Below are 16,159 nucleotides of genomic sequence, written 5' to 3'. Positions count from 1 at the left end.
GGGGATGTGTGGGATGATGACAAGGGGATGATGAAGGGGGGATGTGTGGGATGATAAGGGGATGTGTGGGATGATGACAAGGGGATGATGAAGGGGGGATGTGTGGGATGATGACAAGGGGATGATGAGGATGTTAATGACGGGTCTGGATGATGACAGGGGGGGATGAGGTATTTCCCACCCTAGGCTTATACTCGAGTCAATAACTTTTCCTGGGATTTTGGGTTGAAATTAGGGGTCTCGGCTTCTACTCGGGTCGGCCTATACTCGAGTATATACGGTAGTTAAAGAATATACTCTAGGGTATAACCCCACAAGATCACAGTTTCTTATTTCCCATAAGTGTAGGGAAGTAGTCGTTATAGAGATTCAAATACTATAAATTCTCTTTCAATTTCTTTCCTTATATTTCAAAGTATTGCAGCACAACATTGTTATCTTTTATGATTATTATTATTATTATTATTATTATTAATATACATACATTTTTATTTTTTTTATTTTTTTTTAAACAGGTTTATTTTTTTTAAAAACAGGTAAAAACATTTTATATTAACTGTAGCCCACTGGAATCATTATGATGTCCTTCAAGAGACTCTCACATAGACTCCTGTCATTACCTCAGTCCTCGTCTTTGTTCATGTTGTCTTTACAAATAGGCTTTTCAATGCTTTAGCAGAGGTCCAGTGGTTAGTCTGGCCACATTTAGCAGGCATGCTCTTTGTGTAATTGAGGTTATCATTATATTGTTTCGCTTTATAAATGCTGAACTTACTATACATGCTACTCTGTTTGTAACTATTTGTTTAATAATAAATCTTCATTTGCTGTATGGTGGGGGTATATAGCTGCCATGCCATTCTTCTTTTCAGGCCCTCCATATCCCATACACAATGCCCGCTCCAGTATCCACTGATCTTATGTGTGGACAAGAGATCACTTTCCCAATGTAATTCTATGCTCAAAGAGAGAAACTAAATTCAAGCTTCTAGTCGCCGATCTAATGAGGTAAGTTGATGGGGACATAAGAATATTGTCCTAAAAATGGATTTATTTGCACAAAAGCAACGCGTTTCCGGTCCGTAATGGACCCTTCGTCAGGCAGGTGCAGATGCACCTGCCTGATGAAGGGTCCATACGGACCGGAAACACGTTGCTTTTGTGCAAATAAATCTGTTTTTAGGACAATATTCCTGTGTCCCCAATAACTTACTTCATCAGATCAGCGCCTAGAAGCTTGAATTTTGTTTCTCTCTTTGAGCATCTTCCTACCAGATCAGCGCTGCTGACACCGGACAAGCCATGGCTGCAGATCCAAGCATCACATTTAACCAGACATCTTCTGGGGTGTTGTGCTCTTAGCACAACCCCAGATGGTGAGTGAAAATCCGCTTATCATTTATTACAAATTACATGACATATTACACTTGGGGCGTGTATCCCTTTCTTTTGTGTTTTTTTTTCTGTGTACAATGTAATTCTATGATACTCATAGGAGGGGCTTAATGTTTATCTGTTTTTGTTTTTTCAGAAATGTGCAATAATATTTATTAAAATCTAGTATATAATGTATATAATCTATTGTCTTGTAGGCTAACATGATGAACCAGACATGGACCAATGACTTCTATATCTCCCCATTTTTTTGTCAAAGTGGAAATAAATTATTTATTTTCAATATATTCTTCTTTATCTATCTCATCGGGTTATTATTGAACATTCTGATCCTGACTGTTATATACGTCAATGATCACCTACATGTACCTCTGTATATATTTCTTTCTAATTTGTCCTTCATAGACATTTGCTCCACAACATCTACAATTCCTAAACTTCTGAACATGATCCTATCTGGGAATAACACAATATCCTTCACACAGTGTTTTACACAGACATTTTTCTTCTTATTGGCCGCTAGTGCAGAAGACATCCTGTTATTCATTATGGCGTACGACCGATATGTGGCAGTCTGTAACCCCTTACATTACCACCATTTATTGAACAGGAAAACCTGTATTCTCTTAGTATTTGCTATTTGGGTACCGGCAAGTCTGAACTCTTTTTTGATGACTATTCCAGTTTCCAAGATGTCTTTCTGTAGATCCAATGTCATTCAGCACTTTTTCTGTGAAGCTAATACCTTGACTAGGATGTCATGTGCTGGGAAAGACATTTTCTATATTATTGTCTACTTTGAATTGATATTGTTTGGCCTTTTCCCCTTTTTCTGTAGTTTGACATCTTACGTCAAGATCATTAAAGTTATCTTAAAGATTCAGTCAACAGATGGAAAGAAAAAAGCCTTCTCCACCTGCTCCTCCCATCTTGCCGTCATCATTCTCTACTACGCAACCGGAGCTTCCATGTACATGATTCCTCCCTCTAAGTATTCCCATGCTATAGAACAGATTGCCACTATCCTGTGTACAGCAGTCACGCCAATGTTGAACCCTCTGATATACAGCCTACGGAACAAAGAAGTTAAGAAAGGCTTGCGGAAGTTTGTGAGCATGTTGCAATTTTTTGACAAAGGATTGTAAAAATATTGCAAGGGCTGATGGTCGGTCTCTCTTGGATATGTTTTGGATATGTTTTCAAGGACAGGTATTATCTATCATTACAGAATGTAACTATGGAGGTCAAGTGTGCTGCCTCATATGCTTCGTATGGCTTACCGAGAAATTAAATTTGCACAAAATTAGTTCATCCAGGAAGAGGACAATGTCCTTACCTGGATGAGTTTTATAAATGATGGATTCTTTAAGGTGCCAAATCACAACTGCTTTCACTCTTAAAAATTTAAAACCAAAAAAGTTTTTAGACTTAAAGATTGTGATTGATGAATTGGGTTAGCTACACCCAACTATATTTAAGGATACAAATGTCAACTCCATACTTCATGCCTCTTATTCCTATCAGGCTTATATCATTTTTACTATCTACACTGGACAGTTCTTAAAGGGGTACTCCACGGCCCCAGCATTCAGAACATTTTGCTCCGAACTCTGGGTGTGGGAGTCGTGACGTCGTGGCCTCACCCCCCATGTCGTGCCACACCCCTCCCATAGACTTGCATTGAGGGGATGTGGCGTGACATCATGAGGGGCGTGGCCGTGACATCACGACCCCCACAGCCCGCACCCAGCATTCAGAACAAAGTGTTCCATACACTGGGGCAGTGGAGTACCCCTTTAAGGAAACAAGGGATCCGTGATGGGGATGAAGAACTTGAATAATAAGGACTTGTTTGAGACAAAGATTTATTTGAAAATTAATTGTCATTAAATCAGGCAAAATTTTCACGGAAATTATCATCCGATTATTTGGAGGATTTATTTTGGGCAAATAAAGCAGAGAATCCTGTCAAAGACAAGGGTCCCTGCACCTGTACCCAGAGCAGTGAAGCATCATGCCCAGCCAATGTGTGCAGCCACACAGCCCAGCAAATATTATATGGATGGCGAAGCATAAAATTTATGATTTTCTGCTCAGTGTACAGGAACATGGACACCAGTCTTTGACTAAATCTGTTGTCCTATCTAAATCAAATTATCTTAAGTATTTTAAGGACATTTGCTCATCTTTAATTGTTATTGAAAAAGGATACTTATCTACCAGAAGCGCTAATAAAATACACATCTTATCACAAAAGGTAAGTGACTCGCAGGAAGATTGAGTATAAATAAATACTAGATATCATACAAGATGGAGGAAGAAACCCATATTCTGTAGCAATTTTGAACCATCTCAGGAGAGGATCATTTTCCTAGTCCTTTAAAAATGAATTTGTTATGGCAAAACAAAGCAAGAATTTCAGTGATAAATTAGTACATAGTTAATATTAACTCTCCACATAAAATATCAGATCAGCACTTAAAGTGTCCCTGTCATTATTAAAAACTTTTGATATCACAGGGACATTTCAAAAGTTTTAATCAGTCGGGGTCTGAGTTCCAGACCCCCCACCAATCTTTAGATATACCCAGGGGAAGTGCACTGCCAAGCATTTCTTTCCCCCGCTCCCTGTGATCTACATCTTGCTCTACAAGAAAAGCTCCATAGACTTATAACGGAACTCATCTCGTGCAGTAAGAGGCGGCTCACATGGAGCCAGGAAGATAAGTGCTTAGTTGTGGGGGTAGGGTGTTCTGTTCCAGGTGCCACTGACCTCAGTGGGGTCAAGTCAGGGTACACCTACGCCATGGTGCCAATAAGTTAATATTAGTTCAGAAGGGCTCCGTGCCTTTCATATTAGTTTAGCCTCAGTCAGGCTGTACTAGTGGAGCAATGATCCAACTAATCAATATTAAAGAATACCATATTAAACCATATTTTCTAAACTAACTCAGATTATCTTCCCTAACAACTCCTAACACCCCTCCTTCCCTAAAAAAAAGAATTTCCGGGCATTAAAAAGCTGTGAATCATACCTTTCCCCTTGCTCACATTTTTTGAGCTCCCGGCAGGAGAAAGTGGGCATTCCCAAACAGGGGCAACATCACTGAAGCCTGAAGGGCTGTGCCTCGCCATGCCCGGCACGCACTTCCTGAGTTTTGACTTCTGCAATCCGGGTGGAGACCAATTTAACTGTTTGGGAACAGAATAAAGCCACCTAGTGGCCGTTTTTTTCAATCACATTAAAAACATATAAAGGTTGAGAAAAACGCCAATTTGTAACTTTTGGGGGCTTCCGTTTTTACACAGTGCAATTACCAGTAAAATTGACACCTGATCTTTAATCTGTAAGTCCATATGGTCACAAGGATACCCAATTTATGTAGGTTTCATTTTATTTTACTACTTTAAAAAAATCCTAACTACATGCACCAAAATTCGGACGCCCTTCATCCCGAATCCTTAAGGACGTGGGGATTCCGGTCCCCGCCGCTAGCCGGTTGGGGATCAGACCGGGATGCCTGCTGAAATAATTCAGCATGCATCCCGGCATATCGACCACCCCCCCCCCCCCCCCACATGTCGGCGATCGCAGAAAATCGCATGTCAATTCAGACATGCGATTTTCTGCTATTCTGGGCTGATCGGGTCTCTGGTGACCCGATCACCCAGAAAATAGGGATGATCGGAGCTGTCAGTGAGAGCCCCGATCATCCTGAGGGCTAGGAGCGAGGTCGATGTGCTGCGATCTCCTCCTATCCCCTGCCATTGGTCAGAACTGATTCTGACCAATGGCAGCGCAGGACAGTGGGTTGCCATGGCCAACATAAAGTGGACATATTGTATTTGTGAATTAAAGTAAAATGTATTTGGAATATCCATTATCCTTACAAGTAGAGAGCTTCAAAGTTAGACAAATGCAAAATGTTAAAAATTTTCATGACATTTTGGGATTTTTCACCAAAAAAGGATAAAAGTAACGCCGAAAATTTACCACCAAAATAAAATAGAATATGTCACGAAAAAACTATCTCAGATTCAGAATATTCGGTAAAAGTGTTTTCGAGTTATTAATTCGTAAAGCGATGGTGGTCAGAATTGCGAAAAAGGGCTCAGTCCTTAAGGTGAAAAAGGGCTAGATCCTTAAGGGGTTAAAATTGTCATCTTCTGACCCTTATAACTCTTTTATTTTTCCACATACGGGGCTATATGAGGGCTAATTTTTTGTGCCGTGGTCTGTAGTTTTTATCAGTATCATTTTGGTTTTATTGGGACTTTTTGTTCGCTTTTTATTAATATTTTTATGATATATGAAGTGACCAAAAATGCGCATTTTTGGACTTTAGTATTTCTTTACGTGTACGCCATGCGACCGTGCGGACATTTACGCACGCTGCGGTACCACATTATTTAATTTAAAAAATAGGATAAGGGGGGTGATTTGAACTTTTATTAGTAAAGGGGATAAATCACATTTATTAACCCTTTTTTTTCCACTTTTTTTTTGCAGTGTTATAGTACCCATAGGGGGCTATAACACTGCAAACACTGACCTTTTACACTGATCACTGGTATGTGTTGACATGCCATTTATCAGTGTTATCGGTGCATGACTGCTCCTGCCTGGATCTCAGGCACAGAGCAGTCATTTGCCGATCGGACACCGAGGAGGCAGGTAGGGATCCTCCCGGTGTCCTGTAAGCTGTTCGGGATGCCGCTAAGAGCAGCAGATCGCCGAACAGACGACGGAGAGGCAGGTGAGGACCCTCTCGTCGTACGGTAAACTGATCAGGACATCGCGATTATGTCACGATAGTCCCGATCAGCTTCGCTGAGCTGAAAAAAATCTACATGAAAACACTTAAAATATTTGGTATCGTCACTTGTACATAATTGTCCAAACTATTAACTCATCATGTTTATGATCCCACACAATAAACGTCGTAAACATAACAAAAAAATTTTTTTTTAACCCCTTAAGGAAAAAGCCCATTTTGACCTTAAGGACCAGGCCATTTTTTGCAAATCTGACCTCTGTCACTTTATGCCAGTGATTCCCAACCAGGGTTCCCCAGCACCCCGGGGTCCAGTCAGGCCCTGCCTGGGGTACCGCAGCATTCCGGCAATTTATTTTTTTAATCTCCTGCCTCGGCCTGCGTGCCTGTGAGTCACGATGGGGCAGGGGGGATGGGAAGCCTGCGCATTGTATGCATGTGCACACTGTGCACACAGCGTCCCGCTCCCCCCTGCAGCGCAGTGAGTCACAGTTGTGCAGGCCAGGAAGAGGATATATGCAATGGGGATGGTGTGCCGGACCATCGCCCCGGACCATCCTCCCGGCCCCTGGACCATCCTCCCGGCCCCTGGACCATCCTCCCGGCCCCAGAACCATCCTCCTGGCCCCAGGACCATATTCCCGGCCCCCTGCAGAAGGACATTGAAAAACAGCTCAGCTTAATTAAGGTACTGCACCCTCTTCCTTCTTTCACGCCTGTCCACCCCCCTTTGTCATCCCTCTGTTACCCCCTTTCATCCTTGTCCACTTTCCTGTCATCCATGTCCACCTTGCCCGCCCCATCACCCATGTTCACAACCCCTCTGACCACCCTTCAGTCTACCACCATAACCAAGGTCCAACCCCCTCTATTCACCCCTCTGTCCCTTTGTAACCCCTCTCCACCCCTCTGTTACCTCCTTGTCACTCCTGTCCACCCCCCTGTTACCACCTTGTCAATCCTGTCCCCCCCTACGCCCGCTCTTTCACCCCCTACGTCCCCTATCACCCATGTACACTCTTCCACACCCATCTGTCACCCACGTACACCCCTCAACACCCCTCTGTCACCCATGTACACTCCTCGACACCCCTCTGTTACCCCTCTACACCTATACGCCCCTGTATTCCTCTTCACTTGTAAAAGGGGAATCTGGAGGCTGATGCAGGAAAAGTGCAGAACGTAATAGGTTTGTTTTGCAGGTTTAACGGTGAAGAATTGTGGCTGGAAGAAATCATTGTGATGGCCCGCATAAGAGAAGGGAAAGACGCTGATTTTAGAAGACATCACTTGTGAGTTGCTGTATAAAGCAGCACTGTAATCGACATTGCCAACAGATAATTTGATGTTGTGCATTGCATTGCGGCTGTTTCCCCCCTTTTTTTTTTTGCTTGTCAAATTCGGTAGGGGTGCAGGCACATAGAAGAATCCACTGTATATGTACATTAACTTTAGAATTCATACTTAATAATTTATGTTCTATTTTTATTTCCATTTGTGGTACCATTTAATAGAATATAGTATCAGCACAAAATCAGTGGTAAAATACATCCCTCATACCATGGATACATGTCGGGAAATGATCTCAGAACAATTTCAGAACCTCCCGACTTCTCACAACTCAACTACTGGAGCTTCTACAATGTACTTTGTCATATGCTTGGTTGTCATACGTCCAGCACTTTGTGTTATGTTTTAGTAGTATTTGCCAAAGACTGGACTTTCTCATATATTCAGCAATATACCATTTTCAAAACATTAGAAATTTGTCATTGCAACTTATACAGTGATTTATAAGTTTATTATACTTTTATGCCAACACCCTACTATGACACTGTCCATATAAGGTGTCCCGTTCCCTGGGTATATTTTTTCTCTAAGGTTCTTAACAATCTTTCTCTTTTATCATAGACAGAATCCATTTTGTGGTCCCAAATCCTTTCAGAATCCACAGATCCCACATTCCTCTTTCTTTATACATATTCTTTTAAATCTGCCAAATGACTCAAAATGTAATTTTATAAATCATTGAAAGCTTCACAGTGTTGGGTACAAGCAAAGCTGATATTTTAACCTACAGCTATACTCCTTGTTTAGTTCATCACCTTCATTACAATCCTTACAAGCCAATAAAGTCTCTGCTCTCCAGAAGAGATCCCTCAAAATCTATTTGATACCTTTACCTTAAACCATGTCCATTACTTACTGATTCATAAATCACTTACTTATGGCTTGGTTAGTAGTATTATGGCTTAACCCAATTTACATGATCACTTTTGTAGTATGGAAAGGAATTTCACCTTTTAGTAGAAGTGGTTTTAGACATAATGGTCAATAAACTATGTAGGAAACTAGGACTTTCACTTAGAACCAGTACATTTGGCTGTTGGGTAATGATGGCACAGTAGAGTTTATATGATGACGACCTCTTGTTTTATTCATCCTTTCTAAACTTTTCAACAGTTTCCCAGAAAGATTCAGAATATGCTATACTGGTCCTTAGACAAATAATTATATCTTTTAAATTCACGTCAGAATCTGGAAATTCTATTGCAAGACTGTTAGCAATAAAAAACATTCTAAGAGATGCACCCTTACCAAACCCCAAATTACAGCTTCTCCAAGCAAAATAATTCAACCTAACTAAACACTATTTTAGTCTTTAATCACTACAATGATGTTCACACAGGGAATAATCCTTCTTAGAACAATATTCTGCTTCTGAGACAACTGAAACTGCAGAATGTCATCAAATCTCATGGAGAATCGCACACATATTATATTCCACCTCCTTCCATTCTCCCCAAATCCTAATGATAAACCTCTAATTATCTGTGTTTTCTCCACAATTTACTTATTGGGAATTCTTATGAATTCAGTTGTTATTGTAGTAATCTGTCTGAATGCACATCTACACACCCCAATGTATCTATTCTTCTGTAAGTTATCGGCGATAGATATCTGCGGCACCACCGTCGTTTTCCCTAAACTTCTACATATCCTGTTATCGGGGAATGGCCTGGTATCCTTCACCCAGTGCTTCTCCCAGATGTACTTTTACTTTGTGGCAACCAGTGCAGAAGTGATACTTCTCTTTATAATGGGATATGACCGATACATTGCGATTTGTCATCCCTTGCACTATCACCAAAACCTGAGTATGATGACCTGTACACTTATTATGGTCATTATGTTGGTTTGCGCTTTCATAAACCCATTATTCTTCATCATCCCACTTATGAACTTCACATTTGACCGGGTCACTGTATAGAATGGGTTCTGCTTGGACTCTGCCCCTTCTTTTGTAATTTGGTGTCCTACTTTAACATTTTTTGTGTCATTGTACGTATTAAATCCAGGGAAGGGAGAAGAAAAGCCTTCTCCACCTGTTCTTCCCACCTTATTGTCATGGTGATCTACTACTCTACAGGAGGATCACACGTCATGTCCTCCTTCTACCACACAGGAGATCTTCTTAACCAAATCTTGTCCATGTTCTACACTACGATTGTCCCCACAATAAATCCACTTGTTTGTAGTCTACGTAACAATGAAATCAAGAAAGCTCTTCAGAGATTGTGGAAGGCAAAATAGTCGTGGGTGTATTTTTGTAGGGAACAAACAGGGAAATTCTACATTTATGCTTGAGGTTCTTATTATTAGTATTATGATTGCCATTGACCTATTTACTACTCAACTATCCTACTACCACTGCCACTTATGATCTTTGGTGAAATCTTTTCCCAAATAACAATGTTTTCCTCCTTTTGAAAAACAATCATTATTGGTGAAGGTCAGTGTTGTTCTACAGAAATGTAGGTGCGAGTTTAACCCCTTAGGGACAATGCCCATTTTCACTTTAAGGACCTTTTTTGCAATTCTGACCACTAGCACTTTATGCATTAATAACTCTAAGATGCTTTTACCTTTTATTCTGATTCAGAGATTGTTTTTTCGTGACATATTCTACTTTAACATAGTGGTAAATTTTCGTGGTTACTTGCATCCTTTCTTGGTGAAAAATCCCCAAATTTCATGAAAAGTTGGAAAATAGTGCTTTTTTCTAACTTTGAAACTTTCTGCTTGTAAGCAAAATAGATATTCCAAATAAATTATATATTGATTCACAAATACAATATGCCTACTTTATGTTGGCATCATAAAGTTGACATGTTTTTACTTTTTGAAGGCATTAGAGGGCTTTAAAGTATAGCAGCAATTTTCAAAATTTTTCAGGGACCAGTTAAGTTTGAAGTGGATTTGAGGGGCATTTCAGTGAGAAATACCCCATAAATGACCCCATTATAGAAACTGCAAAATCTTAATTTTGCAGGAGAAAATTCAAAATCTTCATTTTCAAAATTCTAAATCTTCATTTTTTACACTTGCATGTTCTTGCAGAGCCATTCTTTTAATTTTTACAAGGGGTAAAAGGAGAGAAATCTCCCCCAAAATTTGTAACACAATTTATTTCGAGTAAGGAAATACCTCATATATGTATGTGAAGTGTTCGGCGGGCACAGTAGACTGCTCAGAAGGGAAGGAGCGACAATGGGATTTTGGAGAGTGAATTTTGCTGAAATGGTTTTTGGGAGGCATGTCACATTTAGGAAGCCCCTATGGTGCCAGAACAGAAAAAAAAAACTTGTCATACTATTTTGGAAACTACACCCCTCAAGAAACGTAACAAGGGGTACAGTGAGCCTTAATACCCCACAGGTGTTTGACGACTTTTCGTTAAACTCAGATGTGTAAATGAAATTTTTTTTCTTTTCTATAAAATAAATGTTTTCCCCAAAATTTTACATTTTTACAAGGGGTAATAGGAGAAAAAGCCCCCCAAAATTTGTAACACCATTTCTTCTGAGTATGGCAATACCCCATATGTGGATGTAAAGTGCTCTGCTGGCGCACTACAATTCTCAGAAGAGGAGCACCATTGAGCTTTTGGAGAGAAAATTTGGTTGGAATGGAAGTTGGGGGCCATTATGCATTTACAAAGCCCCCATGGTGCTTGAACAGGGGACCCCCCACATGTGACCCCATTTTGGAAACTACACCCCTCACAGAATATAAGGGGTGCAGTGAGCATTTACACCCCACTGGCATTTGACAGATCTTTGGAACAGTGGGCTGTGCAAATGAAAAATTGCATTTTTCATTTTCACGGACCACTGTTCCAAAAATCTGTAAGACACCTGTGTGGCTTAAATGCTCCCTGCACCCCTTATAACATTCCGTGAGGGGTGTAGTTTCCAAAATGGGGTCATATGTGTGTTTACAAGGCCATGGGGGCTTTGTAAACACACATGGCCTTCAATTCCGGACAAATTTTCTCTCCAAAAGCCCAATGGTGCTCGTTCTCTTCTGAGCATTGTAGTGCACCCGGAGAGCACTTTACATCCACATATGGGGTATTTTCTTACTCAGAAGAAATGGGGTTACAAATTTTGGGGGCTTTTTTCCTATTTTCCCTTGTGAAAAATTTAGGGTAACACCTGCATTTTAGTGAAAACATTTTGTTTTTCATTTTCCCACCCAACTTTAATGAAAATTAAAGAAAACCCCACCCTGTGGGGTGTTAAGGCTCACTATACCCCTTGTTACGTTCCGTGAGGGGTGTAGTTTCCAAAATGGGGTCACACGTTGGTATTATTATTTTTTTGCGTTTATGTCAGAACCGCTATAAAATCAGCCATCCCTGTGCAAATCATCAATTTAGGCCTCAAATGTACATAGTGCGCTCTCACTCCTGAGCCTTGTTGTGCGCCCACAGACCATTTTACGTCCACATATGGGGTATTTCCGTACTCAGGAGAAATTGCTTTACAAATTTTGGGGGTCTTTTTTTCCTTTTACCTCTTGTGAAAATGAAAAGTATAGAGCAATACCAGCATTTTAGTGTAAAATATTTATTTGTAGACCCCAACTTTACCTTTTCGTAAGTGGTAAAAGGAGAAAAAGCCCCCCAAAATTTGTAACACAATTCCTCCCGAGTACAGAAATATCCCATATGTGGCCCTAAACGATTTCCTTGAAATATGAAAGGGCTCCGGAGTGAGAGAGCGCCATGCGCATTTGAGGACTAAATTAGGGATTTGCATAGGGGTGGACTCGGATGCAAGCATTACAATTGCCTCCGCTACCAAAAATATTCTACGCCAGTGATTCCCAAATAGCGTGCCTCCCGCGGTTTACTAAACTCCCAACATGCCTGGACAGTCAGAGTTGTTGTTTTGCAACAGCTGGAGGCTCCATTTTGGAACACTGCCATACGAGATGTTTTCCATTTTTATTGGGGGGGAGAGGTGGACAGTGTACGTGTGTATATGTAGTGTTTTACCCTTTATTTTGTGTAGTGTAGTGTTTTTAGGGTACATTTACATGGGCGGGGGTTTACGGTGAGTTTCCCGCTAGAAGTTTGAGCTGCGATGGAAAATTTGCTGCATCTCAAACTTGAAGCAGGAAACTCACTGTAAACCCCCGCCCGTGTGAATGTAACCTGTACATTCACATGGGGGGGCTAACCTCCAGTTGTTGCAAAACTACAACTCCCAGCATGAACTGACAGACCATGCATGCTAGGAGTTGTAGTTTTGCAACAGCTGGAGGCACACTTGTCAGAAAACCTTGAGTTAGCCTCTGTTACCTAACTCGGTATTTTCCAACCAGCATGCCTCCAGCTGTTGCAAAACTACAACTCCCAGCATGCACTGATCGCCAAAGGGCATGCTGGGATATGTAGTTATGCAACACCTGGAGGCACGCAACTAAAACTCCCAGCATAACAACCTACAGGTGTGGAAGACCACACAACAAAATTGTGAATATACCCCAGTTAAAAGTAACTTGTGACAAGTATGATCATGTATAAAAGTGATTTTATTGAAATATATAGTTTAAAAAATACATATATGTATATCTGAAACCACAGAATCAATTCATAAAGGGTAGTATAAAGATAAAAAAATACATATATATAAAAAAATAAATAAAATATAGGGTGGATACTGGGGTGAGAAAACCTGTATGCCAATAGAATGGGTGAAGAGATAAAAGAGTTGCTTGGGAAGTCACAGTGCGGATAGTGAGCTGCAATTAATAATTATAAATAAATTTATATATACGGGGGTTGCATGCACAAGGTAAGGGAAAAGGGGGAGGGGCGTCGCGCAGGATATGCGCAAACGAAATGTGCAATGCTTGTGGAATTAAATACCACGCAATGGCCAGTGAAGACAAAAAATTTATGTGATAAAATTATTAGTTAATAACCAAAGCAGAAAAAAAAACAAATAAAGCACAACACTCAAGTGAGTTAAAACAAGTGCAAAAATTACCGTGCAGGTGAAATAGGCATGAACAACCCAAAGAGGGGAGAATACTGCATGGGTCACCCAGTATGGTGCTAACAATAAGCAATAATAACCAGCAGGCAGATAGCAGCAATGATATGGATAGCAGAAGATAGATAGCAGCAAATTTGAGTCGTGACTAGCAGCAAAGAATGATATACAAAGAAAGACCGTTTGGTATAGGCTGGCACAGGACTCACCCCACAGCCTCGGGATAGCCTCGCTATAAGTAGTATATGTGTGCCAATGGGGAGTGAGGAACACACCTGTTAAGAGACGCTGGGTAATGTAGACCGGAAGTTGCGTCAGGTCATGTGAGCGGGTCAGCTCATGTAAGTGAAACCGGGATCTCGTGAGAGGAGGGCCGTGTAAGCCGTTCTCGCCTAGAGTACACTACTGCGCATGTGTGCCGGCTCAACTCCCGTACAGGGAGCCGGAAACACGCGAGAGTGGAGCTATTGACACAGGCCACACAAACATGGCCGTGTGCCGTGATATTGCGCATGTGCGCCGGCCCCGGTCACTAGAGGCAAAAATGCCTGTGGCCTCACTAAAATGGCCACAGAGTGCCGACAGTGCCGACAGTGAAATAAGGAAATAAAGTGATGTGATGGGGAATAATTAATAATTGATAGGGGGAATGGTGGGATCTAGATTGGATCGACCATAGGGGATATATGTAATAAGGGGAATGTGTGAGGATGTGTGTGTGCATGGGAATGAAGAGCATTGTGCGAATAATGGAAGGGCAGGCAGAGAGTGAAGGAGGGGAGAAGGAAGGGAGGTGTGGATGGGAAATATATAATGTGATGAACCTAGTGTATGGATGTGTGATAGGGTTTGATGCACAGAGGATGAGTAGATGGGAGTGATAAAATAGATAAATGAAGTGTGAGAATATAGAAGACAAATAATACATTGATATTACCAAGTGAGGGGGAGTAGAATCAATAATGAAAAGGGGCGTGATAAGTGAAACTATGCATCATTAGAGATGATAATATAATAACCAAATATTGGTTGTAAATAAGTTGTAAATAAATAAACAAACATGCATGATAAGGTGGGGGGCCCCCCATATAGCTTTAAGCATAATTTTGAAAAATTACAACAGCAGCAAATCAATAATGTATGAACATGCATACACGAGCCATCCACAGATATACAATTAGACAACACTATTAACAACAACAGCAACCGATACATTAGGAATATATAGAGTAGTACATAGGGATGGGGAACATAGGGAAAGGGGGGGGAGGGGAGGGAAAAGGGAAGGTAGGGGGGTCTTCCGCCATATTGATGAGATGAGGAGCAAGATGTATTGTAGACCCTGCATAGATAGGAGACAATTGGATAAAAAAGATTACAAACAATAGAAAGGGGAATAGCATAGTTAAAACCAGCGAGGACAGACATAAGTGAAAAGAAATGAATAAAATGAAATGCACATGACATAAACGAAAACCACAAACAAGACCGAAAAAAATGATAATAAGGAAAGTAATGGGTGAGCAAGTGCGAAAAAATATATGTGTATATGGACCATGGAAAGGGAAGGGGGAGGGGAAAGGGAAAGGGGATGATGGGATGGTATGGTGGAAGGTGGGACTGACGTAAAATGTGAAGTGTATAAAAAAGTGAAACCTAATAGGAAAGATAAATAAACCAGTTAGATACTCAGTGAAAAAGAACGGGGGTAGGGGAAAAGGGACAAGGGAATTGGGAGGAAGGGGAAGGGGGGGGAAGAAGGGAGAGGGAAGGGGGGAGAAAGAAAAAGGGGAGGGGGGGAAGGGGGAGAAGGGAAAGAGGGGTAAGGGAAGAAGAAAGATTGTGGAGGAGAGACAATAAAGATGTGTGACCACGAATGTGGATGAGTTGAAGATTAACGTAAAAAGAAAGTAATAACAGATAAGTGATGATTGATAACTGAGTAATGGATAGATAACAAACAAGATAGTAGTGTTAATGATAAAGGTGATAATAGTAGTGTGATGGTGATGATGGCAATATAAAAATAAAAAAAAATGACAAATTATACTTACAAGTTGGAGGCAAAGCTGTTGATCTCGTTCAATCCAGCAGGAGTTTTGAACAAAAAGGCATTTTTGCCTCTAGTGACCGGGGCCGGCGCACATGCGCAATATCACGGCACACGGCCATGTTTGTGTGGCCTGTGTCAATAGCTCCACTCTCGCGTGTTTCCGGCTCCCTGTACGGGAGTTGAGCCGGCACACATGCGCAGTAGTGTACTCTAGGCGAGCACGGCTTACACGGCCCTCCTCTCATCAGATCCCGGTTTCACTTACATGAGCTGACCCGCTCACGTAACCTGACGCAATTTCCGGTCTACATTACCCAGCGTCTCATAACAGGTGTGTCCCTCACTCCCCATTGGCACACATATACTACTTATAGCGAGGCTATCCCAGTCCACCTCACTCCTCGACAAAGCCGCTTCTGGCGAAACGCGTCGGAGCTGTGGAGGTGGACTGGGGTGAGTCCTGTGCCAGCCAAACGGTCTTTCTTTGTATATCATTCTGCTATCCATATCATTGCTGCTATCTATCTGCTGCTATCCATATCATTGCTGCTATCTGCCTGCTGGTTATTATTGCTTATTGTTAGCACCAT

The 16,159-nt window shown here is 41.2% G+C and overlaps 1 protein-coding gene across 1 annotated transcript; it reads left to right on the top strand.

The window, feature by feature from the left end:
- Positions 1 to 1,003: 1,003 nt before the first annotated feature.
- Positions 1,004 to 9,764, top strand: LOC130285332 (olfactory receptor 2D3-like). The gene is made up of 5 exons (XM_056536690.1): positions 1,004 to 1,008; positions 1,276 to 1,376; positions 1,801 to 1,948; positions 2,234 to 2,500; positions 9,530 to 9,764. Exons 1-5 carry the CDS (start codon positions 1,004 to 1,006, stop codon positions 9,762 to 9,764), a joined length of 756 nt encoding a protein of 251 aa, XP_056392665.1.
- The last annotated feature ends 6,395 nt before the right edge of the window (positions 9,765 to 16,159 follow it).

Source organism: Hyla sarda, chromosome 8 (assembly GCF_029499605.1).
Source record: "Hyla sarda isolate aHylSar1 chromosome 8, aHylSar1.hap1, whole genome shotgun sequence".
In the NCBI taxonomy this organism is placed as follows: Eukaryota; Metazoa; Chordata; class Amphibia; order Anura; family Hylidae; genus Hyla; species Hyla sarda.
This window is presented reverse-complemented; position numbering and strand designations above follow the sequence as displayed.